This window comes from Mus caroli, chromosome 9 (genome assembly GCF_900094665.2).
Source record: "Mus caroli chromosome 9, CAROLI_EIJ_v1.1, whole genome shotgun sequence".
In the NCBI taxonomy this organism is placed as follows: domain Eukaryota; kingdom Metazoa; phylum Chordata; class Mammalia; order Rodentia; family Muridae; genus Mus; species Mus caroli.
Window position 1 is genome coordinate 66,580,697 of NC_034578.1, and position 16,306 is coordinate 66,597,002.

Here is a 16,306-nt window from a genome sequence, read left to right on the forward strand (position 1 = left end):
CAGGACAGCCAGGGCTACACAGAGAAACCCTGTCTCGAAAAGAAAAAAAAAAAAGAATTGCTGCAAGAATAGCGTGAGAGACTCGAAGGCCCACTAGCAGGCATTGGCATATCTCTAAAATGAAAAAGAGAGTGGAGTGGAGAATTTGGGTGTAATGAGAGTCTAGTATGCGTTGAGTAGTGGCTAAATATAGATTCATTCTTTGTCTTACTTAGACCTTTCCAAAAACCCTTATCTGTATGTAATAAAAATTGATGATAGGGGCTGAATATGTAATTTGGTAGGGTGCTTGCCTGGCATCCTGAAAGATTAGGTTCCCTTTCCAACACCGTATACATGGGGTGTGGTGGTGGTGCATGTCTGTAATCCCAACACTCAGGGTGATAAGGATGAGAAGTTCAAGGTTAGCCTTGGCTGGAGTACATAGGATATTTAAAGTGAACCTGCCCTACTTGAGACACTATTTCTAAGACAGACAGACAATCAGCACACACATAGAAACTACTGACGAGTCAGGATCAGAATGAGGGAAGCCTGAAGTCACAGCCCGGGTCTACCTGGTCCCTTAACACTGTGGCCAGTCCTCCCAGTGCATTCGCGCGCAGGCCCATCCCGCGGCGCTCGCGTGACGTCATCACGCGCGGCCGTGCGGGCGCCCTCGGGGCTTTTAAATGAGGCCTTCCTAGGCCGGCAGCAGTGAGTTCAGCACAAAACGTGTGTCAAAACGTCGGCTTTTCTCGGGGGCCAGAGCCGCTTGGGACCCTGAGGTGGGCGGAAAAGCTGCTGCGCGCGGGCTCCGGCTCGTCGGGGACGCGAGGGGCGGGAGAGGGAACATGGCGACCCCGGTCTGAGGCAGCGCCTCCCCGGACTTTGCTCACAGGCCTTCCTCGGCGGTTTCGCTCACAGGCCCTAAGGCTTTCTTCCTTCGTCCCCTCTCCTTCCCCGATACTTTTGTCTTCCTTTGCTTCCCTGCAGTTCCCGCCCCTTCCCCTCAGCCCCACACTCAGGGGAAAGGAGAGGTAGGTGGTAGGCGGAGAGGGACGCCCGTGAGACCCCACAGGGACCCAGAGACCAATTCCTGCATTGGACTCCTAAGTATCTCAAGGCCGCACGGGGTGACAGGGACAGACACCCAGCGTGAGTGAAGAAGTCAAGCTACAGCGTTAATTCCGATGACACCTTTAAAGGTGCCTGTGAATTGTTTTCTGGAGTTGCTCGCGCCTGAGTGTCACAAGTGCAAAGTTCTCTTTGAAAAAGACAGGGTCCCTGGGATCCAGAGAGCCTTTTCTGTGTACATCGCATGACACGGTCCCTGGGATCCAGAGAGCCTTTTCTGTGTGCATCGCATGTCATAGACCGTCTCCATAGCTGTCTATAACTAGAGGAAATGGAAACACGATTTGTATTGGTGGTAAGGGAGTGAGGGAAAGGGAAGACAGCCCTGCCATAATGTAAACAATGCGAGAACACAGGGCACCCTTCTGGTTTGGGGTCTTACTAACTCAGCTAATGTTGAGGCTAACACTCCTTGCATAAGTTAAAGGGAACGGACTCTAGTGCCATCTCTGCTACAAAGAATCGTTCTGCCTGCCTGTGTGTTTTAGTCACTTGAGGGTAGATGCTAATAAGCAAAGGCTCTTTCTCACCCAAGGTGATATAGGTTTGATCTTGACCTTTTGTTTGTCTTCAGTTGACTGTAGACTCTAGGAAGGATTCGATTCTCACACTCTGGGAGCCTTCACTGCTCGGCTGAAATAATTGTGGGCTAGAGTGAAGGAGAATTCTAGGAAGATGAGCTCTAGCCTAACCATGAGTGAACCAAGGCTGAACTGGTGAGTTGGTCCTCTTCCTGATCCACTGTGGAGGAATGAGCTGGGGATGGTGGGTATCTTAGGAAGGGAGATTTCTGGCCTGGAGAGAGTTTATAATTCTTAGCCCCCAGAGTCTCAGAAATTACCCTGTCATATACCAAGTTTGTTGAGTTATAGCTGACTGATTTTAAAAGTTTTTCTTTTATTATGTATATGAGTACACTGTAGCTGTCTGCAGACACACCAGAAGAGGGCATCAGATCCCATTACAAATGGTTGTGAGCCACCATGTGGTTGCTGGGAATTGAACTCAGGACCTTTGCTGAGCCATCTCTCCAGCCCCCTAGCTGGAAAGATTTCAATTCCTAAAATGACAACCTAACACTCAAGTTCTTAGTTATAATTTCATATCATGATTACAGTTTTCTTGTGGAGGAGAAGTGCTCAAATTGTTGTCAACATTTCAGTTTAATTCCTTCACTCAGGCAACATTGACCATAACGTATCAGTCTCAATTATAATGGGATATTTTGGGGTGGGTTGGGAGCTGGGTCTTTCTGGTCTCCAGGCTTACCTGGAGCTCACTATGGAGATCAGCCTGGCCTTGAACTCAGAGAGATCCACCTGCCTCAGCATCCTGAGTGCTGGATTAAAGGTGTGTTCCACCATGTCCAGCCTGTACTGAATCATTTAAAATTCTTCCTAGTACTAGAACTAGGTATTCTCATGATATCTAGGTATTCCCTAGATAGTTCCGCGCTGTGCGGATGCTCCCACACTCCTCTGGCACCGTGAAACCAAAGTGATTTTGATGTGTTACAGTTTCCATTCCCACAGATTAATCCTTAAATTAATTAATCTCAGGACTTCAATTCTTTATTTCTTTCATTTAACCAACACTGGCTGTATTAGTCTCAAACTAATTTTGATATTATAGAACTTATCACTTTAGGGATGGGTTTAGGAAACGCCTGTCATTCACCCCATTTAACAAGTCAGATCAAGTTAACAGTAAATAGGAGGGCCAGTGTTTTCACTTGGCACAATAGTACCCAAATCAAAAATAAGTTGTTACATTTTAACATTACTATTCATGCCAGAGGTGAGCCCTGGCCCTGACAGACCCTTGATTAAATGTCATTCTGTCCCACCTTTACTGTTCAGGCTTCTGAAGTTATTTGTATACTACAGGAAAACAGACTATTGGACCTTGAGAATTTCACACTGCCCCAAGCTTAAAGCTATCTAAGAAGTAAAACACGTAAATACACAAGATCTGGTACATGAAATTAAACTGGCTAGGAGGTGATTGGGAAACGCTGGGGTGGAGGTTATAACTTACAGCTCTAACATTATGCTTCTTTGTCTAACATGAGATTTTGAATTGTCAAGTACAAGTAAATTACTTTATTTCACAGGGATGTTACACCCAAAAATGGCCTTAAAGCATTTTTCTCTCCAGAAAATTATAAAGACCATTCCATGGCTCCAAGTTTAAAAGAACTCTATATTTTGTCTAACAGGTAATGTTCACTTGGTTATTTAGTTTTACATTTCATTGCTGTTTTTCTGATAACTGAAATTTTATGACTCTCATAGTAAACATTTGAATTATAAAAATGTAAAAAATAGAAGAAAGCTGCTGATAACACTTTGATATTTACCTTTCTCCATACACAGCTGTATATTTATATACACAGAATGAGATCATAGTTGTAATTACATCAGAACACCATAAAACATAATTCTGTCATTAAAAATCAGTGTTGTATTTTTCATGTATACATATAATATTTTACCCTTAATCTTAATTAATAATTGCTTATTCTTTATATATGTACTTTAAATCCCTGTAGCAAGTCCTGTGTGGGAATTTTTAAAGAAATTCTGCAGTTATTTCTGTAAGGTAAAAATCATACAAATTATTGTGTATATTTTATATTTTAATAGATGGTACCAAATCGTCACAAGAGTTTTTCCTTCTCTGGTATAAAAGTGACTACTCAGCAGTCCTCCTGCTCTCACGCCTGTAGCATCTCCTTTTCCCTTTTGTTTGACTGTGTCTGTTCTGTTGTAGGTTACTCTGGAGACCAGAGATAGGGAGTTAGAGACCTCCTGCAAAGGAGCTTAGATCTTCTGTGATCCTATGAGCTTTTACAGTGGAAGAACTCTTTCTCTCCCCACCTTTTCCATCTTCTCAGTGTTCTTTCAGTCTGTTTTTCTACTTACACTTCTGTCTTCATTTTCTCTTGCTTTTGATCAACATTTGGATATACTTAAGTTTCTGTTTTAAATAATCCTCTCCACATTCTTTTCTGTTATCTCTTCTTTCCTTTGAACTTACACTACTTCAGAGGTGTGTATGTGCTGACAAGAAGTGAGGAATGATAAATATGTAAAGTGTATAGCAAACATTAACACAAATGTGGTGGTCCTTCCACAGCAGTAGTTAAGTATAGGTAGGTAAGACTTATCAATTTAAGGCAAATCAGTAGATGATTAAAAACCACAGGAACATAGGCCTCTCTCTGTCTGGGCATGTCCTCTTCTGGTGTCCTGTTTTCTCATTCCACCTGTTGGAAGTTTCTTCTTTCCTCCAGGGTTGACCTTGTGCGTCTGCAAGGAGTACATGTGTCTTGTAACAAGAGAGGTTATTGAAAAGCTCTCTGCTCTCTCTCTTTCCCAGTGTCTTCTCTAAGCCCTTTAGTCTGGATTTGGGGACATTTTTTTCTTTGTGTTTTTTGTTTGTTTATTTGAGGGTTGGTTTTTTGTTTGTTTGGTTGGTTGGTTAGTTTTTGGTTTTTGGTGTTTTTTTGTTTGTTTGTTTTTTGTTTCTAAGGTTAGCATACAAAATAATGGGTTCATCATGCCATCTTCATACATACATTCCATTATACTGTGTTCCCATTCATTCCCTCTGTCCATGTTCTCTCTACAGCCCAAGCTGGTTCCCTTTCTGCCCCAGATAATAACTCATTGCTTTCTTACTACATGCTATTAACTATCCCCTTGATTTCCCACCTCCCTTAATTAAGTCTTTCTCTCCACCAGTGACTCGTTTCCTAATTTTATGACCTACAAATACACACATGCATGTATAATATATTTAAGATGAACACAAATATAAAGTTTTAAATGTAAGTCCTTTGTCCCTTATTTCTTATTCTGGCTTATTTTGCTTAACAGAATAATTTCTAATTGTATCCATTTCCTTATAGATAGTCTGATTTCATATTTTTATATAGCTGCATAAAATTTCATTGTATGTTTTCTAGAAAGTTCTTACAATTGTTTCTGCCTTCATTGTTTCAGGTAAAAATGTCTGCATCTCCTTATGTAACTCTGGCTAGCCCATAGCTCATCATTTAGACCCATCTGACCTCATAAAGCTCTGCCTGCGTCTGCCTCTTTCAGTGCTAGGACTATGTGTGGCTGCTGCGGCTGACTTCAATAGTAGTCCTCGTCTTACCGTAGCTGCTGCTTTGTTATTTTGATGGTTCTTTGCAATCTCTCTCAGCATTTCCTAGGCATGAGCTGTATAAAGGAAATGATATTTTGCTGGCAGTTAGGAAAAAAACAAAAAGAACAAAAACCTCCTAAAATCTTTTTTTTAGAATAGGCTTTCCTTTCTTTAGATTTTTTTTTTTTTTTTTTACATAGCATGATTTATTAGTGTGATTTACAGTTTAGTTTAAGAGGAAAGCACAAAGCATTGATTCATGTTTCTGGATTTTTTTTTTTGTTATAGCAAGGAACTGATTTTGGAGTTCAGTTACTTAGAACTTTCCTTGCTGGGGAAAAGCATTCTTCATTATTTTCCATAATATAGTAATTGCTGTGTTCTCTAGCATGTTGGAAGAAAATATACCTTTAATTGTGCTGATTTCAAAACTGAAATCAGCCCCATCTCATCACTAAAAGGTGTTTACTCTTAATTTCAGAAGAAACATTCACTAGACTTGCTGCACTTGCATGCCTGTTTATAGGATAAAAGGACCGCCAGACTAGCATGGTAGTAGCAGTGTGAGTAAGGTAGAAAGTCAGTATGGCTTTTCTCCTGGGAAGATCAAGTTCATTACAGTATTTAAAAAGTTTAGCCAAGAGTAAATGAGAAAAATAAAGAGCTTTTCATGGAGAAATAAAAATCTTCCTTTATCTAAAATTAAACATTCTGATTAGAGATCCTTATCATTGAGTTTTGAGCCAACAAGTGACTGGATAGTTTTGAATTTGATGAGGAGATATAGTTACTGTTAATCTGATTAATATAAAAGAAAACTAAACTACAAGATTTAGGAAGACTTTGAGATGGAGCCCAGAAATATCATTTCCAAATGTGGTTCTTAAAGAAACTGCCAAACTAGTCAACTTAAGAGTCTTGCAAACTGCTTGGAACCTTCTTTTATTTCATAGCAACTTGAAATAAAAAGGAAAATGGTAGTTGACAAAATGAAGGAGGAAGCTTCAAACTATCAGCTGGAATAAAATGCAGTGGTGTAATGTATGTGGGGAGTGCTGCTGGGGACTTGTGGCTGCACCTGATGAAGATTTTGACAGCGCTGCACTTGAAAATGATCTTGATGTGCTGCCGTGCATTCTCTGCTGGATGTGGCCAATTTACACTGCTGGAGTGTCTTGACATTCCTACTCGGGCATATCTGAGTCAGCAGCTCGTTGCTGCTGCAGCTTAATTAAATTTGCCAGTTTGTGCCAGGAGGACAGACATGTTCTCATATTTAGAGAGACAGCTGTGAAGCAGTATTGTTAAGAGTTGCGGACACAATACTGTTAGGTTTGAATAGCTCTCAAGACGTATTCTAGTGAGAAATCAATTTGCTGTAATACATTTCTACCAAGATCAGCAGTTAATATTCATTTTGTTAACCTAAAACGAGCTTATTTTTATAGTTACTGGAGAAACTTTGGTAGCTAAGTATGTGTTTTCTTGTCTGTATTTCTAGAGTCAGCCTGAATGCCACAATTTTAATTTCCAAAATTTTTTTCTCTTTAACTAAGTAGTAGCTATTTGTTGAATTTTTCATTCATAGTGTATCTCTGAAGTGTTATAAAATGACTTTGCTTTATTTGGGGGAGGAAGGTTTTTACCCTCTTCGAAAATGCTATTTCCAGACTTTGGAATTTATACTATATTTATTATACTATTATAAATTAATAGTTCCCAACATTATCGATAAGGCCCAAACCTTCTCATTTTTAACAACTATTTGTAAGAATTTATGTACTTTTTATTAGAAATTAAATTGATAGCTCATTAACACAAATAACTTTTAAAAACAATGTGTTCTAGATATGTAATGTGAAATAAAAATAATACCTATGCTGTATTATATAATGTATAATGCATTTGTGCAGATATATTCCTGCAGCAGAAGATGGGATGATTTGTGGAGATGGTCCATTTACAGTGTATGACATGTGTATAACCTATAAGAGGACCCTGGATTCAATTCTCAGCACCAAACACCATAATGAAAATGTATTTAAGAGAAGCAGAATGAAGCATACTAAGAAATAATCATAGGGGAAAAATGTAGTGTCAGAGTAACAATTATAAAATTGTTTTTATGTAAGAGAAAAAAAGACCTTTGTAAGTTAGTTTCCTTCTTTCATATGGATGTAGTTTTCTTTCATTCATTTGTCAAACCACTGACTTAACATCATGGCGATTGAAGATTGTATTGTAATCTACTTGTTAAAGCTCTTGGACATAGCATACACTAGCAATTATAGATACCAGTGCATATTAATGAATGAGTTAATATTCATTCTTTTTCATTAGTTTCCTTTCCTCCATGAATTCTTGTTTAATTTGGAATCAAGTTAAAGAAGCAATGACAGTGGCAGAAATCAGAGTTTGGAGACCAAGAACAGAGAGTTTTTGGTAGATTTCTACCCTTTTCCTCAAATTGTAGACTAAATAACTGAATAGCAAAGATAGACACTATTATGAAAAAGATAATCTATAGTAATATATCTTACTAGAAATAGGTAGTTTTACTTATTGGGCTGTCATTTTACAAACAAGCCTAACATCAGGTTCTCTGGCTGCTACTACGCTTTACCTCTTCTTGCAGCAGCACCTCCTTACAGATGTGCCATGGTTTTTCTTTTGCGTCCATAAAAAGCATAGAGACATTTCTGTGAATTTAGCCATATATGTGATAGAATTGTCTAATCTTTCTAAAATCATTACTGCTGCCATAAAATGTGACAGATACTAGAATTTTATTTTTAAGTTCTGAGGTAACCGATGGAAACCTTAAGAATTTCAGAGAATTAATTAACTTCAAGTTTGTGACCCCATTTTATTTCTGTTTTCAGTGTTCTTTGTTCACCATATTAACTGGTACACTTTAGTGAAGACAGTAAGCATTAAAAACTGAGTAGCACTGTAATAAGTAAATGTTAGTATAATTCACATTATGATTTCCCCTTTTAATAAAAGGGGGAAGTTCCAAGTAGAGCAGTTAGTTGAAGTGTGCCTCTCCCCCTCTCTCAGGTGGCTGAAGGTAAACCTGCAGTGAGGTCTTTTTCATGGAGAATACTTAATCTACGCTAAATGACTGAACATCAGAATGCAGGTGGCAGAGTAGATAATAATCCAGAAGTTACTGTTAATCATGCCATATTATTCTCCCTTTTGATTGAGAACCATAAGTTCCATGATAGTAATCTTCATGTGAAAAGCACATATTTGTAAATTGTATTTTTTTTCCAGACGTATAGGAGAAAATTTGAGTGTCTCAGCAAGTTCTGTAGAAAATGAGCCTGCAGTTAGTTCAGCAACTCAAGCAAAGGAAAAAGTTGGGATGATTCTCCTTCCCAAACCAAGAGTTCCTTATCCTCGCTTCTCTCGGTTCTCACAGAGAGAGCAGAGAACGTATGTGGATTTGTTGGCTAAATATGCAAAGATCCCCTCAAATTCCAAGACTGTTGGAACAAATACAAATGAATACCTGCAGTATCTGGTATGTGTGTATTCTGTTTAGTAAAAATATCAAAAATTAAGAAATAACTCTACATTTCCTTTAATTCTCTTTGCCATTGTTAATGTATTATTTATTTCTCTTATTATTAGGTAGTCATATTTACAGAAATGGGAAAGAAAGGAATTTAATTACAGTGTTGGCACTTTAACCCTTCTGTTGATTTTATTGTGTGTAGTCCTGGCACCTGCTCTGCTGCGTGGTGCCCTAGTTCTAGTTCATCTTACGTCCTAGCAAGAACATCTTTATAAGCCTGCTGGGGCCGTTCTGAGTAAATTGTGTCCTTGTCTCTTCTTATAGAGATGATGCTCTGCTGAGTGTCTTCCTAACAAATTCTTTGTGTATTCCTGTGATTTTTTTTTAAAAGATAGATTCTTTAAATAAAGTATTTTTAAAATAAGAGTTTTAAGATCAAAGGCTGTACTTGTTTTTAGAGCATTGGGCTGTAGTTATGGATTGATAAATTATTCTTCAAAAGGTTTGAATTGTTTGTTCATTTCGTAAGGCAAAAGGTTGTGCAGGTACCTTCACCAACACCAGATAATTGCTTTCTCTTTTTTGGCCTATGTTATATGAGGAAATGGGTGATTTCTTGTTTTACCTAAATAAATACACCAAGTACTAATAAAATCTCCGTGTATCTATAAACCATTGTTTTCTATTTTTCTTACCATTTTGTTTTTGAAACAATGACTTACCTATTCCAAGCTGTCCGCAGTCATTGGTACCAAGGTTGACTGAACAACCACTGCTGCGCCTCCTGCAGTGCCGAGGGTGTAGAATGTGCCACCACACCCAGCAGCAGGCAGTTGCTGTAACTTTCCCAGACAGTTTGCTCTTTTTCTTCTTAGATGTTTGTCTTTTTAAAAAGTAGAAATAAAATTTCCTATGCATATTCTATAATTTTGGTCATTTGCTTTTCTATTTCTAAAGGGTTTTTAATGGGTTTGGGTGTGTGTGTGTACACATAGAGCCTTGGCGTTGAACCCATGCCTCACACATGCTAAGTCCGCAATCTAACAATAAATTATACCCTAGAATTTTTTAACAAGCTTATTAATTATATAGTAATATTTCAATTATTTTCTTTTTGGTTTTCACTCTAGATTTTTTATTTGATGCTTTGAAATTCAAAGTATTAGGGCAACTATTGATGAGTGATTACTTTTAATGAAAGTTTAAATGTGTGCTCTTTTTAAAAGGATATGAAAAAACATGTGAATGAAGAAGTTAATGAATTCCTAAAGTTTTTACAAAATTCTGCAAAGAAATGTGCACAGGATTATAATATGCTTTCTGATGAGGCCCGTCTCTTCACAGAGGTAAAAAGATCATATTTCCATAAACTGTTGAGCAATTGGTGATAGCTGCATCTCTAAGTGCGTGAGGACCCTGCAGCTTAGGGAACCATCTGCTCTAGCAATGTAGTACAAAGAGACCATCGCACTAGTCAGTGTGTGATGTAGAACTTCTGACAGCTCAGTGGAGTGTAAAGGTAGGTAGGTTGCAGTCCGTACCTGGGCTTGCTACTGAGCAAATGACTTATTTGGACAGAGCTGGGTGTCACAAGGCTTTAATGTGCTGCTCAAAATTATTCACAGTTTAGAACTTAGGAAGTTCTTGTTTCTGGAATTTTCCATCAGTCTTTCATTCTTTATTTGATAGCAGGCAACAGCAACTATGAAAGTGGAGCCGTGTAAATGCTTCCTCTTGGAGCTAGCTGGCTTGCTTACTTTATTATTATTTTTTTTTTTGAGCAAGTGCTGAGATAAGTGAACACAGTCTCAAGTGTTAAACACAGTGGGGCATGTGTATCAGGAAGAGGAACGGGATATGGAACTGCAAGACTTGGCTCAGACACTAAAGGCATATGTACCAAGCTTGTCTACCTGATTTCCATCCCAGGAACCCCCCACCCACCCATATGGTAGAAGGAGAGAGCTGACTCCTCCAAGTGTCTCTTGCCCCTTGCCTGTTTGCACCCCCATCTCTGTTTCTGTCTTTCTCTGTGTGTGTGTGTGTGTGTGTCTTTCTCTCTGTCTCTCTCTCACACATACACACCAATAAATAAATAATTAAAATGTACTAAGCTAATTATTGATTTGTAACTTGAAACATTTGTAACTATGTAGAAGGAGGAGGTAAAGATGTAAGTTAGAGCTTCTGTGATCTAAAATACATCCTAGCTGGTGTCATGGCACATGCCTTTAATCTTAGCACTTGGGAGGCAGAGATAGGCAGATCTTTGATCTCTGTGAGTTCCAGGCCAGCCTGGTCTATGTAATGCATTCTAGTCCAGCCAGAACACTATCCAGTGAAAGCCTGACTAAAAAATAAAGTTCTAGCTACCACCCACTGACAAAAGATGAGTACCTTAGAAGACAGCACATGTGTGTGCTTTTAAAATGATCAAAACTTCCCCCAGTGATGCTCTGCTCCTCTGAGTTACTTTCATGTTATCATAGGTATATGCTTTCTGTGGGTAATGCTATGAATACTTCTTCCCAAATACATTTCCTGGTTAGTCATTAATATTTTGGAAATTGGAGAAGAAACTTAAGTACTTAGTCATTGTTTTTTTTTTCAAAGACAGGTTTTCATGTAGCCTAGGCTGACATCAAACTCCTGGCCCTCCTTCCTCTACCTTCCAAGTACTGAGAGTTTAGGAATGTGCACATATGGCCAGGCCCAGCTTCATGTATTGCTCTACTGTAATACATTATGCAGAAAATTTCATGTGGCTTCATTTCTTTTGTCAGTTTCCTAAGAAGTATAAAAAAATCTTGTCTTCTTTATATAATTTTAAAATTGAATAAGATCACTAATTTTAGTATTATTAAATATCACTATTTTAAGAAATTAGGTTGAAATTTGTTATAAAAACAAAGATTAGATCAAATAAGAAATAAACAGAACGTGTGGATTATTGGAAGAAGATGGAAGGACTGAAAAGGATCTAACTTTGCAATTAAGGAATGTATAGTCATATGTAACTGAAGAACATTTGTTAGGGAAGTATAATACAGATGAATAGTTTTTATTTTCTATTTCCCAGCAACTCCTAAGAGCTTGCATTGGACAAGTGAAAAAGTACCCAGAATTTTATACTCTTCATGAAGTTACCAGCCTAATGGGATTCTTCCCCTTCAAAACAGAGATGGGACTGAAGCTGGAAAAGACTCTTCTTGTTTTGGTAAGGTTTATTCTGTGAAGATGAAGGGGGCAACTGCAGGCTTCAGCTAGAAACCTCATTTATGTCTCATGTGGACACTGTGTTTATACTTCTGAGATACATGATGCAGGTGCAATACCTTTTTAAAAATATAGCTACTAATTTTGTTTCTTGACTTTTTTTCCCTCCCACTTTCCTTAATACTTTTCAAATAAAGTAGGGAACCCCACTTAAAGATATATTCACAAATGCTTGAAAAATAAGTCTATGGAAAGGATATTTTAGTGCTTTCATTCTTCTGTATTGTGATTTATGCTTCATTTAAAAAAGTGAAACTTAAAGTGGCAGGAAGATTTCAAGAGACCTTTTTATATGCAATAACAATAACAAAAACATTGCTTATGGTTGTCAAGCAAAATCGTGAATGAATGTCTTAGCTAGAGGAAATTCTAAGATTGACATTTGAAATTTCAGTTAAGTTTTCTGTGTTGTAAGAAAAATACATGAAGGCTTTGACAGTAACATTCATTTTTCACTTATTTAGGGCAGTGCAAAGTTTGTAAAAACAGCATTTCCCTCGATGCCTGTGAAATTACAGCTCTCAAAAGAGGACATGTCTTCCATTGAGACCCCACAGCAAAAAGCTGAAGTTATGCACTGTGTAAGTTTCAAGAGGCTTCTCTAAACACTTAAAATAATCTTAATAATTGTATTACACAAAAAGCATGAATTCAAGTGGGGCGTGGTGGCGCACGCCTTTAATCCCAGCACTGGGAGGCAGAGGCAGTCGGATTTCTGAGTTCGAGACCAGCCTGGTCTACAAAGTGAGTCCCAGGACAGCCAGGGCTACACAGAGAAACCCTGTCTCAAAAAACAAAACAAAACAAAACAAAAAAAAAGCATGAATCCTGGTTGTTCTAACATTCTTTCCATAACATTCTCTTTCCTCCTCATTACTTTGTAGTGGAAATGTTGAGAATGACCTAGATAATAAGGTGCATATGATTCTGTTTATTTATGAAGCATAAATCACAATGTCACAATGTAGAACACAATTGTTTTTCAGGATATTAGTAAAGACCCGAACGCAGAGAAGCTTGTTTCAAGATACCATCCGCAGATAGCTCTGACTAGCCAAGCATTATTCACCTTGCTCAATAACCATGGACCAAGCTACAAGGAGCAGTGGGAAATTCCAGTGTGTGTTGAGATGATAGCTGTGGAAGGTGCGTGATTTGGTATCCCAGATAATGTACTCAAAGGGCTGGAACTCCCCCATTTCAGCTATGCAGACATAGATGGCTGTGTGCCACACACAGGTCTCCATCTTTGTTTAAGGAGAATGAGAATCTGACATTTAAACTCAGTAGAGCTTATTCAGCTGTAAAGTTACAATAAAACTGCTGGAACCTGTGGTACCTGCAGTCATGTGTAGGGGTGAGAAAAAGAGAAGGAATTATTACTCAGGCTAGCCAGAAATAGGGGAAGACGCGGGACTCCTTTTTTGTCATTGAGATGAAGGAATGCATCGCATTAGATAGCTTGCAATGGACAAATTTCCAGGACTGCTTTGTAATTGGGAACCAGAATTAAAATGTGTTGACAGAAGATAGCCTTTGTTACCAGTAAATTAATGTTTGCACATTAGTTCCCCTGTCAGTCTGGTTCATATTTGGTCATTTTATCTTCCAAACTATCTTCTAGTTTATCTTCCAGTTAGTTCTAAAGCCCAGAAACCTTTAAACATTGTTAGAACACATTTCTCCTTCTGGCTGGGCCCCCTTGTCCTTTGGTACTAAGGGGCTTAAAGACATGTAATCCAAAAGAGACAGATGCGATGGGCATGACACCATTTTCCTATCCTGTCTCTGTTTAGTGATCCTTCTGCCATGCATCCTTTTCCTCTTTTAAAACTACCAGATAGTAATCACCACTTGTTTTTGTTTCTATTTTAAGGTTCCAAACCAGTTAAAGTAATTTATATCAATTCTCCACTTCCTCGAAAGCAAATGACAATGAGAGAAAGAAATCAAATCTTCCATGAAGTTCCATTAAAACATATAATATCAAAAAACACATCTGTTCCAGTCTCTGCTGTCTTTATGGACAAACCTGAAGAGTACACCTCTGAGGTGGACGTATGTAATATTTTTTCTCCCCTGTTTAGGATATATTGTTTATCATTTTGAAGCATAAACTCATGTTGCAAATCTCTAAACTTTGTAGTTAAAATAGTCTTTAATATACATGCAATGAAACATTACATGGTATGTGATTAATACTGCAGTTTTTGTGTATCACTTATGATTTTTTAAAATATGTTTAGTTTTAGTTATATGTAGGTGTGTGCCTGCATGTGAATATGTATATGTGAGAGTAGGTGTCTTCAGAGGCCAAAGGCCTCAAATTCTCTGGAGTTGCAGGCAGTTGTGAGCCCCTGATGTGAATGCTTAGAACTGAACCTGGGCCCTCTGGAAAGGCAGCAGTTGCTCTTAACCCCTGAGCCATCTCTCTAACCCCCTTATGTAAAATAAATTTTAAAAACCAGCACAGTGATTTGAGCATACATTCTAAAACAAGATATATGAGCAGCTGACAAATATATGAAAGAATATTCACCATCACCAGTTTCCATGACAATGGAAACGCAAGTGAAAACCATGTGGTGTCAAGGAGAAGGCTCAGTCACTAGTGCTTGCTGCAGAAGCATGAGGACCTGGGTTCTGATCCCGAGCACCCATATACAAAGCAGGTGTGACTGAACATACCTGTAGGCACAGCACTGGGTGGGTAAGGAGAGAACAAGGAGATCTCTGGAGTTTATTGGTCAGCCACCCTAGCTAAACTGAGAGCTCTAGGTTCCGAGAGAGTATTCACCTCTCAGACAATAAGGTGGAGAGTGACTGAGGAAGAGGACACATGGCCTCAGCCTTTGACCTCCACATCCCTCATCCACACAAACTGCAGCGAGGTATCATCTTCTCAGAGTAAAAGTGGAACAACAGAAGTGACTAGTGCTAGTTAGGCATGTGGCTCATATGGTAGCCCCACTGTTTGGGAAGCTGAGGCAGCAATTGTGCAACCTGTGTCAGAATTTACAAGTAACAAAAAGATACACACTGAGGAGGATATGGAGCACTTGTTCAGAATGCAAGTTAGTTCAGCCACCTCAGAAAACAGTGAGGAAGTCCCTTAAAAATAAGACTGTCATATGTTCCAGCAACTGTCTAGTGAACAGATACTTCAAAGAAAATAGCAAACCAAAGAGCTTAGACCCTTGTGCCTAATGTTGATTGCAGCATTATGCACACTGGCCCAGATATGGAGTCAGCTTCAGTGTCCAGGAGTGGGCAATTGGAACAAGAAAATGGGATGTATATATACACTGGAATACTAGTAAACCTTTAAAGATAAGAAAATTCTGTCATTAGCAACAGTATGAATGTACCCAAAGATCAGAATGTTAAATAAAATAAGCCAGTTACAGAAAACCAATGCCATGTGAGTTCCCTTTCTAACGTGACATCCAAAAGATAAGGCTATAGAAGGGGACAGCAGAGCAGTCGTCCCAGAAGCCAAGAAGGGCAGCTGGGAAGAAGGCTGGAGAGAGGTTAATTAACAGGAGCAGAGGCACTGTGAGACAGAGGTAGCGGTTAGTATGGTTCTGTAAGACAGGAAGGCAGCCATAGTTAATAGTATTTTGTATTTCAAAACTGAACAGAGAATGGTCTCATCAGAGGCCATCTGTAAGATGGCTGTCACATTACTTATTAGCGATTTGAGTTCAAGCTACATGCAAACATTACAGTGACAGTTGGCGTGGTATAAATATTAGTTTTAATGATGTGTACATAAGTAATTTACTATGATTAGTAAAGTGAAATATTTTGTTTATAGAAAATAATCCATTCTGCAAATATTCACTGTGTGCTAAAGATGGGTAAATAGGAATGCAGCCTGGTGTCTCTCTGTGCTTACACTGTAGTAGACAACACATACTGCATATGCAACAGCAGAAATAGCAGGTACTGGTAAATATTATGAAGAAGAACAGGATACATTAAGAAATAGGAAAATCGACAGAAATGGGGCTGTTTTATAGTAAGGACAAAGAAAGCCCAGCAATAGTATATATGGTCAGAGATTTTTTTAGTCAAGTAAGAAATCAAACAATTTAAAATAAGATAAAAAAATGTTTTTCTACCTTTAAGAACTTACAGTCTTTTAAGGATGTTGATGTTTTCATTTTTACATGTTTATAATTTTTTCTGTTTGCCATCTGAGCATTGATATTTTCAAGATGTATCATAAAGCAC

The 16,306-nt window shown here is 38.4% G+C and overlaps 1 protein-coding gene across 5 annotated transcripts in view; it reads left to right on the forward strand.

Annotated features, from left to right (window-relative positions):
- Positions 1-646: 646 nt before the first annotated feature.
- The window catches only part of Ice2 (interactor of little elongation complex ELL subunit 2), a 34,213-nt gene continuing 18,553 nt past the window's right edge, over positions 647-16,306 (forward strand). For 4 of the 5 annotated variants that reach the window (XM_021171916.2, XM_029481543.1, XM_029481544.1 and 1 more), the window contains exons 1-9: positions 647-767; positions 1,691-1,832; positions 3,230-3,334; positions 8,551-8,800; positions 10,021-10,140; positions 11,874-12,011; positions 12,535-12,651; positions 13,057-13,216; positions 13,947-14,128. In XM_021171916.2, the coding sequence (XP_021027575.1) occupies positions 1,792-1,832; positions 3,230-3,334; positions 8,551-8,800; positions 10,021-10,140; positions 11,874-12,011; positions 12,535-12,651; positions 13,057-13,216; positions 13,947-14,128 (1,113 nt within the window). In that variant the 5' untranslated portion in view covers positions 647-767; positions 1,691-1,791. Of the gene's footprint in view, positions 768-1,690; positions 1,833-3,229; positions 3,335-5,123; positions 8,801-10,020; positions 10,141-11,873; positions 12,012-12,534; positions 12,652-13,056; positions 13,217-13,946; positions 14,129-16,306 lie in introns of those variants that run through there. The other variant, XM_029481542.1, reaches the window with a different exon arrangement.